General features: G+C 45.6%; 1 protein-coding gene across 1 annotated transcript in view; it reads left to right on the top strand.

Annotated features, from left to right (window-relative positions):
* Positions 1-16180, top strand: part of LOC141273389 (disintegrin and metalloproteinase domain-containing protein 9-like) — a 141993-nt gene that overhangs the window by 106292 nt on the left and 19521 nt on the right. The window contains exons 13-17 of the mRNA XM_073685150.1: positions 369-458; positions 2415-2604; positions 3655-3760; positions 4433-4607; positions 6176-6256. Coding sequence (XP_073541251.1) covers positions 369-458; positions 2415-2604; positions 3655-3760; positions 4433-4607; positions 6176-6256 — 642 coding nt within the window. The remainder of the gene's footprint in view (positions 1-368; positions 459-2414; positions 2605-3654; positions 3761-4432; positions 4608-6175; positions 6257-16180) is intronic.

Raw genomic sequence — 16180 nt, 5'->3', positions numbered from 1 at the left:
CTGCCCCTCCCCCCGCCCCGCTGTACACTCAAACTGCGTATTAACATTAATTTTCTTCATTACTGAGAAAAAATCCAGTTATGATTTTGGTGCACGAACAGTTATCGAACATAACCTCGAACAGCCGAATTTTTTCAAATCGTTCGTGTTCGCCGAACAGCTCTAACACCGCCCAAAACAGCTCGAATTTGAGATTGGCGAACAGTTCAAGTCGAACAACGCTCATCTCTAGTAATTACCAACAGGAGACCCTTCTGAAAAACAAACAAACACTAATTCCCTAGCATCAGGACCAGTGATTTCTGTAGCGGATGTGTGCAATTTCTACAAAAAGTGCAACTTTTCAACTTTTATCTGCTTTATTGTAGGAATGCAAAAACCCATGTTGCAATGCTGCAACCTGCATGCTAACCAGTGGATCACAGTGTGCACAGGGATTATGTTGTGAGAATTGCAAGGTAAGAATATCCTTAATTCAACTTTTCCCATTTTAAATGAATAAAATTGCAAAGTTCTTGTAAAAACACGTAACGTTGCAATTTACTTGTTATTAAAAAAACTTTTCAAGAAAGGAGGGATTTTTAATACTGATTATGAATTGTTGCCATGTTACCGGCCACCGTTGCAGTCTAGCAGCAGTGGCCAAACATGCTTAGTGGTTACGACCCCTTTTCATTCTGAAGCTGGCCGGCTCGCTGGAGAGGCAAAGTTACTTCATGTACAAGCTTCGGAGAGCGCACTATTAGTGCCATTGGTGCAATGATAGCTGATGATTATTACCTGATTTTTATTTGATTATATCTTTGCATATATTGTGGTTATATTAAATTAAATAAGGGTGTCAAAATCTGCAATAAAGCCAAATTGTGCAGATTTTACTGCGGTTTACCCCCAGGTCCACAGCAGAATTTGCAAGTCCTGAATAAAAGACATATGAAATTAATAATTAATAATATAAAAACATACCACAAACCATTTCTGCCACTCCTGGGACTGTTCCCATGCAGGTAGAGATGATCAAAAAGATTCGCCTGACCACGGTACAGCGGTCACGTTGGTAGTCTGTGGCTGCCGGACCAAAGCCCTATGAGCCTCCTACTACCTGCTGGAATCCCTGGCGCCTCTACTGATTAGTAGGACTGATGCAACGTCATGCAGCAATTATGCCGCAACAATGATGTTACACCAGGCCTACTAATCACAAAAGATGTCGGGGAGGAAGTTCTTAAACAGGTACTACCAAAGTGGCCGCTGGACCAGGATCTTGCAAATCTTGTTGACCATTTCTGCATGCCGGTCTTGATACAACCCGCTTTCCTGTAAAGACATGCCGGTCTTGATACAGCCCACTTTTCTGTAGAGACATGCCGCTCTTGATACAACCCGCTTTCTTGTAAAGACATGCCGATCTTGGTAAAACCTGCTTTCCTGTAATGAAGGGCCAGTCTTGATTTAACCCACTCTCCTGTAGAGACATGCTGCTCTTGATACAACCCACTCTCCTGTAGAGACATCCTGCTTTCCTGTAGAGACAAACCCACTTTCCGTGTAGAGTCATGCCGGTATTGATACAGCCCGCTATCCTATAGAGACATGCTGGTCTTCATACAACCCATTTTCCTGTAGAGACATGCTGGTCTTCATACAACCCGCTATTCTGTAGAGACGTGCTGATCTTCATACAACCCGCTATCCTGTAAAGACATGCTGGTCTTCATACAACCCGCTTTCCTGTAGAGACATGCCGGTCTTAATACAACCCAATTAACTGTAGAGATATGCTGGTCTTGATACAACCCACATTACTGTAGAGACATGCCGGTCTTGATACAACCCGCATTACTGTAGAGACTTGCCGGTCTTGATACAACCCGCATTACTGTAGAGACATGCCGATCTTGATACAACCCGCATTACTGTAGAGACATGCTGGTCTTGATACAACCCGCATTACTGTAGAGACATGCCGGTCTTGATACAACCCGCATTACTGTAGAGACATGCCGGTTTTGATACAATCCGCTTTCCTGTAGAGACATGCAGATCTTGATACAATCCGCTTTCCTGTAGAGACACGCCGGTCTTGATACAATCTGCTTTCCTGTAGAGACATGCCAGTCTTGATACAATCCGCTTTCCTGTAGAGACACGCCGGTCTTGATACAATCCGCTTTCCTGTAGAGACATGCCGGTCTTGATACAACCAGCTCTCCTGTAGAGACATGCCGGTCTTGATACAATCTTCTTTCCTGTAGAGACATGCCGGTCTTGATACAACCAGCTCTCCTGTAGAGACATGCCGGTCTTGATACAATCTTCTTTCCTGTAGAGACATGCCGGTCTTGATACAACCCGCTCTCCTGTAGTGTATTGTCCCTTTAAGAAATAACTAATGATTTTTCTTTATTCTTCAGTTTAGGGTTGGGGGAATACTTTGCCGAGCTCGGTCTAACATATGTGACCTTCCCGAGTACTGCAATGGATCCTATGCCCTGTGTCCTGTTGACGTGTATGTAATGGATGGTTACCCCTGCAACAACTCTTACTGCTATAGCGGGGTGTGTCAGAGCTATGACGATCAGTGCCGGGCACTGATGGGTGCAGGTAATCAATGATTTCTCATTAGTGCTTATGTTAATTGGGTTTATCCCCCCAGTAGAGGAGCAATTATTGGGACCCCCAAATGTTTAGCATGTTCAATCACTTTTCCAAGTAGAGATGTTTCCACCTTTGAGAGGCCTGTCCGAAAGAAATTTGTCAGGCAGCCCTAGTCTGATGGGAAAGGAGCAGGGTACCCCTATTGTTCAAGCCGGAACATATTACACTCAGCCAAGTTTCTTGATTTCACTGGTATTGTCCAATCATCGAATGTGTATAGGGGCCAACCCAAATCTTCCTGCAACACCAGCAGCCGGAGCTTGCTCTAATCACTGCTGTTTACCATATAAATGCTGCTGTCAGTCACCGAGAGCAGCATTTAAATGACACATCGCCCTCCGCGATGCCGGCATGGGGTGATGATGGGTTGTCATAGCCAAAAATTTGTGGCTTTTGGAAGAAAGGGAGGAAAAAACAGAAGTTCAAAAGTGAAAAATCACCATGTAATGAAGGGAATAAACACACCTGATACTTTCATTCTTAGGGGAAATAATCAACCTCAAGAAGTGTTTGGCCATGTCTTACTCTCCTCGTCTCATACAGAGCACATGAATGCTCAACCGATCTGAGAGTGCATGTGTATGGAGACGTCAGGAAAGATTACAATTGGCCGACAAAGATCTAATGTGTACGATTAGCCTAAAGCCCCACAAACACCTTAGAAAGATGACCATTCAGCTATCTCCCCCGACTGTCACATGCACAGGACTGCTCGTTCTACCGAGCTTCTGTGTTCCCTGTGAGAGAGCCGCTGCCCGACTCTTTGGGGGGCGGCTTATCTCTAGAGATCAAAAGGATCAGAAGTCTGAAATCGAACATGCCGGATCTTCATTTCCTCAACATCATCTATCAGGGGACAGTTGGGAGGCCCCCATAGACTTTATACTGATGTCAGTGGATTCGAACAACATCATTAGTTTTTTATGGAAAAGCCTTTTAGATAGAGCAGCAGCTTCATGGCGATTACTGTGTTTTTCTTGTTATTTTCTCACAAAGGTGTAACACAAGCTGCCAATATCTGCTATGAAACGAAAAATATTGCTGGCGATCAATATGGGAACTGTGGGGTCGTATCAGGAAAACCCCAAAAATGTTCAACAGCGTAAGTAACTCGTACTGATCGTTACTGAAAAATCACAATCCCGTCAGTGATAGATGGAGGGGGTGGGTTATTAAAAATAAACCCCTTTGTAAGTAAAAGGATAGTATATAGATGTCATCCATGCGCTGTCCATATTTTATTGTTTAATTGGTAAGTGACAATGGATCAGCAACCTGAAAAACAGACCAAAAAAAAAAGGATCCAGCACACCGAAAAAAACACGAACCATTTTCCAAATATGAGGGGGAAAAAAACTGACGCATGAAACCAGCTTTAGAGTATGTGCACACTATGTCTTTTTTCAGTTGGGTCCGCTCCGTAACCTGCTTGAAAAAGAGATCAATAAGGGTAAAAAAGAAACAACGTATGCACTGCAGTGTAAAATCGACTTTCTGTACATATAGTATGTCCCATCTTTTTTAGCTTCTTTTAACGGCTTCAGACTTTGAAAGCCGCGAAGAAGTGACCTGACCGTCCTGGTGGCTTCCATTTGTAAGCTGCTCACTACTTTATGTATACAGTTTTCCTCAATCGTCTTCCCAAAGCAAAACTTGGCGTCTATGTAATCTTTTCATATTTATGTAATGTACGATATATCACAATATGATTTTTTTTTAGGATCTTTTTTAATACAAGATTTATGCTTTATTTGTCCTTTTTCTTTTCATGCAGTAACAGTCTGTGCGGTAAATTACAGTGCTCAGGGACGCCTCAGAAAATACTGAACAGTAGTATAATTATTACCAACCTCAATGGGCAGGATTGTATCAGTGTAGACTATAACCTGGGCCCCGATGTGCCAGACCCTGGACTTGTTCACCAGGGATCACCATGTGCAGAAGGAAAGGTCAGTCCTAATGTGACATCATTATTGCATGATGCAAGGGGGTCCACCAGAAAGACATAGGATTGGTGAAAAATGTCTGATATTGGAGTCCTAAGCCACATTCGTCCTCACTGTGCTCAGAGATTGAATAGAGCAATGGCCGCACATCAGTTCAGGGGCAAAGGGGCTGGGGCTGTTTTTGCCTGTCTTCCTCTGTCCCATTGACATTGACGCTCCATTCTAATGAAGATAAGTGTCCCATTATGGTGACGGGGCTGATCCCAGACCACCGATCTAGAATTGATCACATATGCTGTGGATAGCTGATAACTTCTACTTACTGAAATACGTTTGTAAACTATCATGTACATAAGTGAAAAATTTCATATGTGATAAAACCTCTTGAATTTTTAATATACAGTTCTTAAAGAGAATCTGTCAGTAAGATCAGCCAGCCCAAACCACATATGTGGGCAAGCAGATCTTTGAAAGATGAAGCCATCAACACCTTTATATCTTCCAGCTGTTGCTGCATTCCTGAGAAATCAGCATTTTCCTTGCCTGGCACTTGACATCAAACAGACAGCGAGCTATCAATCAAGCTAAAGAGGCAGGGGCTGGGCAGGGAAACAACTTCAGGAGGCAGAGGGTTGGGAGGTGCTCTGTCACACACAGAGCACTTAACAGCTCATTTCCATATTAATTAAAACACAAATTTCTCTCGAATGCAGCAACAGTTTGAATATATAAAAGGTGTCAATGGTTTAGGAGGGGTTACTGACAGGTTCTTTGTAAAGGAACACTCCAAGTAAAAACTGATACACTATGTTATCCCTAATGTAGGGCCTAAGGGGCCAGTACTTGACAAAAGAATTCTCTTTTTGATGTTCTTTAAAAGGGGTTGTCCATTGATAACAGTTAACACCTATCATAAGATACTTGTTTGATAGTTGGGGGGTCCAACTTCTGGGACTCGCATCAATCAGCAGAATGTGGAATTTTTATCCTCATTATAAAATGCAGCAGCAGTTCAGACACCGAATGGTGTCCATCCATTCTCTATATGCAGCCCCATAGAGAATGGGTGGTCTAACATGGACACTGCTGCTCCATTCTAACGGGGTTAAGTTTTCTGTTTTGCCTATTGGTGCCGGTCATAGCGATCAGACCTCCACCGCTCAGCAAGTTATCAAATGTGCTGTGGATAGCTGATAACTTGTTTTCACAGGACAACTCTTTTAATTCTTTTAGTACCTAACTATCAGGCCCTATAATTAGAATAACACCCTGTATATGTTACGATTTGTTAAAGATTCATTTTTCCGTTCCCAGGATGATAAATATATGATGGCTGGGGATTTTTACCATCCTGAGAATGGCCCTCACCTCGTCGCTTGTGTGAATGAAGAGGTGGTGCTCGAACACCGCTCCATAGAGGAGCACATCAGGAACTTAGGACTATGTTTGGGGTCCCAACATAATTAAAATACACATTAGAGACAGCAAAAAATCACATCTTGTACATTTAAGGCTGATATAACTTGTACAACAGTATTAATTCTACAGTGACTCCTTGTGATTCTTCCCAGGCCTGTGTAAACTATGCGTGTCAGAACGCCTCTGCTCTAGGATTCACCTGCGATATCACAGGAAAATGTCACGACAATGGGGTGAGTGATTTGTTTCATTTGGAAATTCGATTTGCAAATTGATTCGTCCCCAATCGATAGTACCCCAAGACCACCAATTGCCATGAAAAGCTGTGTATGACATCTTGAGGTTGCCTAGAACTCTATCCATCCCCTTTTAAGCTCTTTAATTCCAGTTTCAGACATCCGTGATTTGCTGTCCAAGAACGAACCAAGATGCACAGATCAGCCATAGGTCTCATAACTTGAGCTTGACAGCCTCATAGGCAAATACAATCCTGTTGAGTTTGGGTAAGGGGTCCGGCGGCCAGTCCTCACATCACGATCCATACTTAGATTGGAAAACACTGATGTGTGTAACTCCAGTATAATTTCACACCGCAGACTAGACCAGAAGATGACTACAGACCTTAGACTAGACCCCATTGTGTTTACAGACTTCAGAACAGTAGCAATACGTGCCCCGCTCATATATACAGGTCATGCCCCAAACCTAATGCCTTAGAGTAAGTTCACCGTGCATGTGGCCCTTTTATCACACCCCAAAATTAATTCAAATTTTAGATTCAGACCATAATTAATTTAGAACCACAGACTAAACCACACAAAAAATCCAAAAAATAGGCCAGACCGCTTCAAAACTTTCAGACAACTGACCAAGACCACAAAATAATTTCATACCCCAGACCAAACTTCCAGAATTCAAAACCCAGAGCTAACCACAAAATAAATTCAGAGCCCAAACTAGACCTTGGCAGCATTATGTCTGTAAGGCTGCAAAGCACACTTGCCAACTTCCAAGCAAACCCTTCCGAGAGGACGCAGCATGGAACCCTCTTCCCATATCCATCCCCTTTTTCAGCTTCAGCCTCTTTCATGCCCCTTTCACAGAAGCAACTTTCTAAGAGCTCTGCTTTCCAGATTATTCCAGTGGTACCTAAAAGATTTGCTAAAGCTTCCAGGATTTCAGAGCTCTCTCTTTTTTCCAGGTGTCTCACAGACATTTTGGGGCAGTTGGCATGCATGATATAAGACTATGTAGCCATGTGTAGTCCTGGCCGGTTTCAGACATTTAGACTAGTATTGACTTGAGCGAATGTGCTCACCACTACTCTGTACTCGCCCGAGCATCATGGTGCTTGACAAGCTCGACACTCGGCGAGTATTTCCGGGGTTGCTTTGCGGGAGCTCGGGTCTCCTCTCTGCATGTTTGGTGCTCTTTAGAGAGCCAGTGAACATGCAGGGATTGCTTGCCACGCACTGTAATGCAGAAGTCATGTTGGTTGTGGCATTACAGTGATTGGCTGGCCGCATAGCATCATCGGGTCTATTTAAGACCTGGTGACTCTAGGCTCATCACCGTCTACCCCGGAAACAGGCAGAGTAGGGAGAGCTGCTGAGTGAGGGAGAGAATTGGTGCTTGTTGTATTTATTTTTGCACATTGCATCTTATTAAATACTGAATTTATGTAATATCACCATTAGCTAGTTTTTGCATGTTGGCCTATGTTCTTGATATCATGGATACACCCAGATCTCCTCTTTTTATATTTCGTGTTTTTATCATGTTGTGCTTTTATTTTTGCTGTGTAGTTCTATACTAATAAATTGATTTCTTATCTATAATTGTTTGGTCTCAGAATACATTTTTTTGTTTCTCAGAGTAGGGAGAGGTGCTGCTGAGTAGAGATGAGCGTTGTTCGACTAGAACTGTTCGCCAATCTCAAATTCGAGCTGTTTTGGGCGGTGTTCGAGTTGTTCGACGAACCCGAACGATTTGCAAAAAATTCGGCTGTTCGAGGTTATGTTCGATAACTGTTCGTGCACCAAAAGCGTGTCCTGCATGTCTGGCGCTATTTAGAGCACCAATCATGCAGGGATTGTCTGCCACTCACTGTAATGCCACAGCCATGGTGGTTGTGGCATTACAGTGATTGCCCAAATCGATGGGAACAGTGCCAACAGTGAAACATGAAAAGCCGGCAATTCAGCAGTGGCATACACCTGTACCCGACAATTTAGAACCGAAAGAATAGAGCTTCACACATAGATTAGATAGATATAAACATGTCAGCCACATATATACGAAGTACAGTGAAAGTGCTGCTTACTGTACTTGTCATTTAGCGTAAAGGATTTATCAAAAAAAATAATAGTGTTTTCATGCACCGTCTCTTTAAAAAAGCCGGCCGGCAATTCAGCAGCGGTACCCGACAATTTATAACAGACAGAATAGAGCTTCACACATAGATTAGATAGATAGAAACATGTCAGTCACATATATATGAAGTACAGTGATAGTGTTGGTTACTGTACTTGTCATTTAGTATTAAAATAAAGGATTTATTATTAAAAAAATTGGCGTGGGGTTCCCCTTAATTTTAGGCTCTAGCGGAGGTTAAGCAGACGGCTGGGGCAGATGTTTGAGACCTGGGAAGGGGGTAATACCCACGGAGCTTCCCAGGCTACTAATATCAGCCCCCAGCTGAATACATAGCCTTTACTAGCTATTAAAATGGGGGACCCCCCCAAAAAATGACGTGGGGTCCCCCCTAATTTAATAGCTAGCAAAGGCTAGGCAGACAGCTGGGGGCTGATATTAATAGCCCAGGAAGGGAGCCATGAATATTGGCCCCCTCCCAGGCTAGAAACACCAGCCGTCAGCCGCCCCAGAAATGGCGCATTCATAGGATGCGCCAATTCTGGCACTTAGCCTCGCTCTTCCACGCTGCCCTGGTGCGGTGGCAGGGGGTAATAGGGTTGGGGTTGATGTCAGCTTATAATGCCAGCTGACATCAAGCCCAGGTTAGTAATGGAGAGGCGTCTATAAGACACCCCCATTACTAACCCCATAGTCAAAGTTAAAAAAAACACAAACACCCAGAATAAAGTCCTTTAATTGAAATAAAGACACAATCCTTTATTGTTCTAAATTAAACCATACTTACCGTCACGCCCATTCCAGCTGAAGCCAACGATCTCCTGCAATAAAAGAAAAATAATAAAGCAACCTCATCCTTACCTTTCCATGGCTCCCACGACAGCTTCAGCTCTGCTACATCGAGATGACAGGCTGGACCGCAGCAGAACGCTGCCATCCAGCCTCTCATCCCGCAGACACTGAGAAGCGCAGGCTTGCTTGCGCTGCTCAGCGTCTCTCTGTGACGACATCCAGATGAGCCGAGTTCATGTCCAATGAACTCGGCTCACCTCATGCACGTCACTGACAGCGTGGGAAAATTCTCACGCTGAAGCGGTGAGTGCAGGAGAATTCTCCCACGCTGTCAGTGACGTGCATAAGGTGAGCTCATGTCCAATGAACTCAGCTCACCTCCTGCACGTCACTGACAGCGTGGGAGAATTCTCCTGCACTCAGCGCTTCAGCGTGAGAATTCTCCCACGCTGAAGCGGTGAGTGCAGGAGAATTTTCCCACGCTGTCAGTGACGTGCATAAGGTGAGCTCATGTCCAATGAACTCAGCTCACCTCCTGCACGTCACTGACAGCGTGGGAGAATTCTCCTGCACTCAGCGCTTCAGTGTGAGAATTCTCCCACGCTGAAGCGCTGAGTGCAGGAGAATTTTCCCACGCTGTCAGTGACGTGCATGAGGTGAGCCGAGTTCATTAGACATTAACTCGGCTCATCTGGATGCCCTCACAGAGAGACACTGTGGAGCGCAAGCAAGCCTGCGCTTCTCAGTGTCTGCGGGATGACAGGCTGGATGGCAGCGTTCTGCTGCGGTCCAGCCTGTCATCTCGATGTAGCAGAGCTGAAGCTGTCGTGGGAGCCATGGAAAGGTAAGGATGATGTTGCTTTATTATTTTTCTTTTATTTCAGGAGATCGTTGGCTTCAGCTGGAATGGGCGTGATGGTAAGTATGGTTTAATTTAGAACAATAAAGAATTGTGTGTTTATTTCAATTAAAGGACTTTTTTCTGGGTGTTGTGTTTTTTTTAAATACTTTACTAGAAATTCATGGTGGTCATGTCTAATATTGGCGTGACCCCATGAATTTCGGGCTTAGGGTCAGCTGATAATGCCAAGCTGGCCCTAACCCCTTTATTACCCAGTGAGCCACCGCATCAGGGCCCTGGATGAGTTGGGTACAGCGCCAGAAGATGGCGCTTCTATGAACGCGCCATTTTCCGGGGTGGCTGCGGACTGCAATTTGCAGCGGGGGTGGCCCAGAAAGCTTGGGCCTCCCTGCGCTGTGGATTCCAGCCCCCAGCTGCCTAGTTGTACCTGGCTGGACACAAAAACAGGGCGAAGCCCCACGTCAATTTTCTTTAAATTATTTCATGAAATAATTAAGAAAAAAAGGGCTTCCCTATATTGTTGTGTCCGGCCAGGTACAAATAGGCAGCTGGTGGATGGGGGCAGCCCGTTCCTGCCTGCTGCACCTGACTGGACACAAATATAGTGCGAAGCCCCACGTCAATTTTTTTTAAATTATTTCATGAATTTCCTGAAATAATTTAAAAAAATTGAAGTGGGGCTTCGCACTATATTTGTGTCCAGCCAGGTACAGCAGGCAGGAACGGGCTGCCCCCAACCACCAGCTGCCTATTTGTACCTGGCCGGACACAACAATATAGGGAAGGCCTTTTTTTCTTAATTATTTCATGAATTTCATGAAATAATTTAAAAAAAAGTACGTGGGGCTTCGCCCTATTTTTGTGTCCAGACAGGTACAACTAGGCAGCTGGGGGCTGGAATCTGCAGCGCAGGGAGGCCCAAGCTTTCTGGGCCCCCCCCGCTACAAATTGCAGTCCGCAGCCACCCCGGAAAATGGCGCGTTCATAGAACCGCCATCTTCTGGCGCTGTACCCAACTCATCCAGGGCCCTGGTGCGGTGGCTCACTGGGTAATAAAGGGGTTAGGGCCAGCTTGGTATTATCAGCTGGCCCCAAGCCCAAAATTCATGGGGTCACGCCAGTATTAGACATGACCGCCATGAATTTCTAGTAAAGTATTTAAAAAAAACACAACACCCAGAATAAAGTCCTTTAATTGAAATAAAGACACAATTCTTTATTGTTCTAAATTAAACCATACTTACCATCACACCCATTCCAGCTGAAGCCAACGATCTCCTGCAATAAAAGAAAAATAATAAACCAACCTCATCCTTACCTTTCCATGGTTCCCACGACAGCTTCAGCTCTGCTACATCGAGATGACTGGCTGGACCGCAGCAGAACGCTGCCATCCAGTCTGTCATCCCGCAGACACTGAGAAGCGCAGGCATGCTTGCGCTCCTCACTGTCTCGCTGTGACGGCATCCAGATGAGCCGAGGTCATGTCCAATCAACTCGGCTCACCTCATGCACGTCACTGACAGCGTGGGAAAATTCTCACGCTGAAGTGCTGAGTGCAGGAGAATTCTCCCACGCTGTCAGTGATGTGCATGAGGTGAGCTCATGTCCAATGAACTCAGCTCACCTCCTGCACGTCACTGACAGCGTGGGAGAATTCTCCTGCAATCAGCGCTTCAGCGTGAGAATTTTCCCACGCTGTCAGTGACGTGCATGAGGTGAGCCGAGTTCATTGGACATGAACTCGGCTCATCTGGATGTCGTCACAGAGAGACGCTGAGCAGCGCAAGCAAGCCTGTGCTTCTCAGTGTCTGCGGGATGACAGGCTGGATGGCAGCGTTCTGCTGCGGTCCAGCCTGTCATCTCGATGTAGCAGAGCTGAAGCTGTCGTGGGAACCATGGAAAGGTAAGGATGAGGTTGCTTTATTATTTTTCTTTTATTGCAGGAGATCGTTGGCTTCAGCTGGAATGGGCGTGATGGTAAGTATGGTTTAATTTAGAACAATAAAGGATTGTGTCTTTATTTCAATTAAAGGACTTTATTCTGGGTGTTTGTGTTTTTTTTAACTTTGACTATGGGGTTAGTAATGGGGGTGTCTTATAGACGCCTCTCCATTACTAACCTGGGCTTGATGTCAGCTGGCATTATAAGCTGACATCAACCCCAACCCTATTACCCCCTGCCACCGCACCAGGGCAGCGTGGAAGAGCGAGGCTAAGTGCCAGAATTGGCGCATCCTATGAATGCGCCATTTCTGGGGCGGCTGACGGCTGGTGTTTCTAACCTGGGAGGGGGCCAATATTCATGGCTCCCTTCCTGGGCTATTAATATCAGCCCCCAGCTGTCTGCCTAGCCTTTGCTAGCTATTAAATTAGGGGGGACCCCACGTCATTTTTTTTGGGGGGTCCCCCATTTTAATAGCTAGTAAAGGCTATGTATTCAGCTGGGGGCTGATATTAGTAGCCTGGGAAGCTCCGTGGGTATTACCCCCATCCCAGGCTTCAAACATCTGCCCCAGCCGTCTGCTTAACCTCCGCTAGAGCCTAAAATTAAGGGGAACCCCACGCCAATTTTTTTAATAATAAATCCTTTATTTTAATACTAAATGACAAGTACAGTAACCAACACTATCACTGTACTTCATATATATGTGACTGACATGTTTCTATCTATCTAATCTATGTGTGATGCTCTATCTTTCTGTTCTAAATTGTCGGGTACCGCTGCTGAATTGCCGGCCGGCTTTTTTAAAGAGACAGTGCATGAAAACACTATTATTTTTTTAAATAAATCCTTTACACTAAATGACAAGTATAGTAAGCAACACTATCACTGTACTTATTATATATGTGACTGACATGTTTCTATCTATCTAATCTATGTGTGAAGCTCTATCTTTCTGTTCTAAATTGTCGGGTACAGATGCTGAATTGCCGGCCGGCTTTTTTAAAGAGACGGTGCATGAAAACACTAATATTTTTTTTAATAAATCCTTTACACTAAATGACAAGTGCAGTAACCAACACTGTCACTGTGCTTCTTATATGTGTGACTGACATGTTTCTATCTATCTAATCTATGTGTGATGCTCTATTCCTTCTTGTCTAAATTGTCGGGTACCGGTGTATGCCGCTGCTGAATTTGCCGGCCGGCTTTTTTAAAGAGAGTGTCTTCTGAGCAGTTTGTCAGCTTTTGGACACCTTTGCAGGTGTTTTCTATGTGTTTCTATGTGTTTTTGTTTGCCTGCCATTGGTTTTAACGGTGTTCGACGGTGTTCTAAGGTGTTCGACGAACAGTTCGACGAACAGTTCCTCGAACATCCCGGTGTTCGACGAACCGAACCGAACCCGAACACTACGGGGGTGGCTCAACACTACTGCTGAGTGAGGGATAGAATTGTTGCTTGTTTTAGTGAGGTATTCCACAGCTATATATCCATCTAAACTAACAGTCCTTCTGAGGACTAATCCAGCTGCATATATTCAGTGGTGATAGCAGGACTTAGGCAGGCAGGGTATGTGGCAGTGTATGCAGCACAAGAGGGTCTATTGCACATTCTGTCTGTTCCTGCTATTACAGATATTTGTAGACATAGCCCCAGATATCAGGGGCCAGGGCTATTTTTTTTTGGATCTTAATCCTGATTATTTGCTTAAAAAGCAATCCAGAGTACACCATTTTTCCTCTTCATTTGCTTGTTAGCACTTCAGAATACAGCCAGATTTTTTCCATATTACAGCAATAAAAATCCAGAAATTTGTAGTGAACGTGGAAAATATTGGCCTCCATTTAGTTTGTTGCAGTGTCAGTGAAGCTGTTCTCACTTGGTCGCTGTGAAGAATAGTAAACTACAAGCCCGCTATTTAACACCGTGGTTGTCCGTCAGACGTATCACATATAACTGCGGTCCAAATTCAGCCATTTCTGTACTCCGTTTACAGTTTGTTGCAGTGTGTCAGTGAAGCTATTCATGCGAGGTCACTGTGCTAATAGTAAACTAAGGGGCCGCTATTTAAAACCGTGGTTGTCCATCATACGTATCACATATAACTGCGGTCCAAATTCAGCCATTTCTAATGAACGTGGAAAATATTGTCCTCCGTTTAAAATGGGCAAGGCGCGTGGCAAGGGACGGGGAAGTGGACGTGATGGTGATGTTGCATGCAGGCAGAGGCCGTGTTCAAGCTGAAATTGTGCCATAACAAACACCCACATCTTTTCGCCCTACCTTCCTGTCCCAATTACTAGGAGACCGCAGAACACCACTATTGAACACAGAGCAGTGTGAAAAGGTTGTTGGTTGGATAGCAGATAATGCTTCCAGTCACTTGGTCACCACCACCACCACCCTGTCTTCCACACGGTCAAGTCTCAGTAGCCGTGAGTCTGGACCGCATATTCCTCACCCTGATCCTCCTTCCTCCCCCCATGCCGAGTGCCCAGAGACAACTGATCCCACACTTGGACACTCCGAAGAGCTGTTCACTTTTCCGTTTATAGATTCGGGCCGGGCTTCAAGTGGGGCAAGAAGAGAATGCGTGTAGCAATGCCCAAATATTTGAGCAGCCACGGTCACATGAAGGCAACTGTGGGAAAGTGCAATTACTGTCGCAAGAGGTGGATGATGATGATGAGACACAATTGCCAGAAAGTCAGGAGGAGGACCAAGGAGCAGAAGTGGAAGACAAGGTGGTGGATGATATAGTAATTGACCCAACCTGGCAGGGGGACATGCAGAGCAAGGACAGCAGCACACAGGGGGAGGGAGGCTAAGCACCACAATAGGTAGGAACAAGCAGTGTGATGGCCGCAGATACAAGGCGGGCAACCGCTCCCCAGAACACCAACATGACGGAAGTTGCCAGTACAACTGTTAGGTCTTCCCGAGTCTGGTTGTTTTTTAAAGACTCTACAGATAACCCCAAAAAGGCCATTTGCACCATCTGCCAGGCCAGCATCAGCATGGGTAGCAAAACTAGCAGCCTGACCACCACCAGCATCATCAGGCACATGACAGCAGTGCACCCGACTAGGCGGGCCGAACATCAGGGTCCAGAAACAGTGTCTGCAGGTGACACCACTGCTTCTTCCGCTTTTGTGCATGCGCGTCAATCCCCTTGGCGCATGCCAAGATGCCTCCCGCCCTGCTCTTGTCATTGCACACTCTCAACTAGCACCATCAGCAACCATGTCCACGTCCTTTTCGCAGCACAGCGTTAAGTTGTCCTTGGAACGCAAGCACAAATACGCAGCCAACGCCCCACAGGCCACACTACTAAATTCACGCATTTCGCGAATGCTTGTGCTCGAAATGTTGCCTTTTAGGCTTGTGGAGACGGAAGCTTTCCGCAACCTGATGGCGGTGGCCGTCTCTCAGTACTCGGTCCCCAGCCACCACTATTTCTCCCGGTGTGCCATCCCTGCATTACACAAGCACGTGTTCCACAACATTAGCCGTGCCCTCAACAACATAGTTACTGGGAAAGTCCACCTAACCACGGACACGTGGACAAGTTCTTGTGGACAAGGACGGTACGTCTCGCTGACGGCACACTGGGTTAATACAGTGGAAGCTGGGACCCAGTCGAACATTGGGACGGAACACGTCCTCCCAATGCCGAGGATTGTGGACCCTGGGTCAATCAGGGTTCCCCCCACATTCTACAGCTCCTTCACCTCCTCCTCCTCTTCAGCCTCCATCTCAGAAATGACCACATCAGTCACAAGCTGGAAGCACTGCAGCACTGCCTCGACCAAGCGGCAACAGGTTGTGTTGAAGCTAATATGCTTCGGTGACAAACCTCACACCACTGAAGAGTTGTGGACAGCTCTGAAGAGCAGGCAGATGTGTGGCTGACACCACTGAACCTACAGCCAGGCATGGTCATGTGTGACAATGGCTGGAACCTGGTGGCGGCTCTGAGACGAGGCGAGCTCACACACGTATCATGCCTGGCCCATGTGCTTAACCTCATGGTTCAGCGGTTTCTCAAAACCTACCCGGATCTGCTTGTCAAAGTATGCCGCATGTGTGCCCATTTTAGAAAATCAGCTACAGCTTCCGCCGCCCTTGCCGTAATTCAGCAGTGTTTGCAGTTTCCAGCTCACCGACTGGTGTGCGATGTCCCC

Source organism: Phyllobates terribilis, unplaced genomic scaffold, assembly GCF_046119375.1.
Source record: "Phyllobates terribilis strain yellow unplaced genomic scaffold, ASM4611937v1 Scaffold_5__5_contigs__length_657084704, whole genome shotgun sequence".
NCBI lineage: Eukaryota > Metazoa > Chordata > Amphibia > Anura > Dendrobatidae > Phyllobates > Phyllobates terribilis.
The sequence above is the reverse complement of the archived record's forward strand: the minus strand, read 5'-3'. Positions and strand labels throughout refer to the sequence as shown.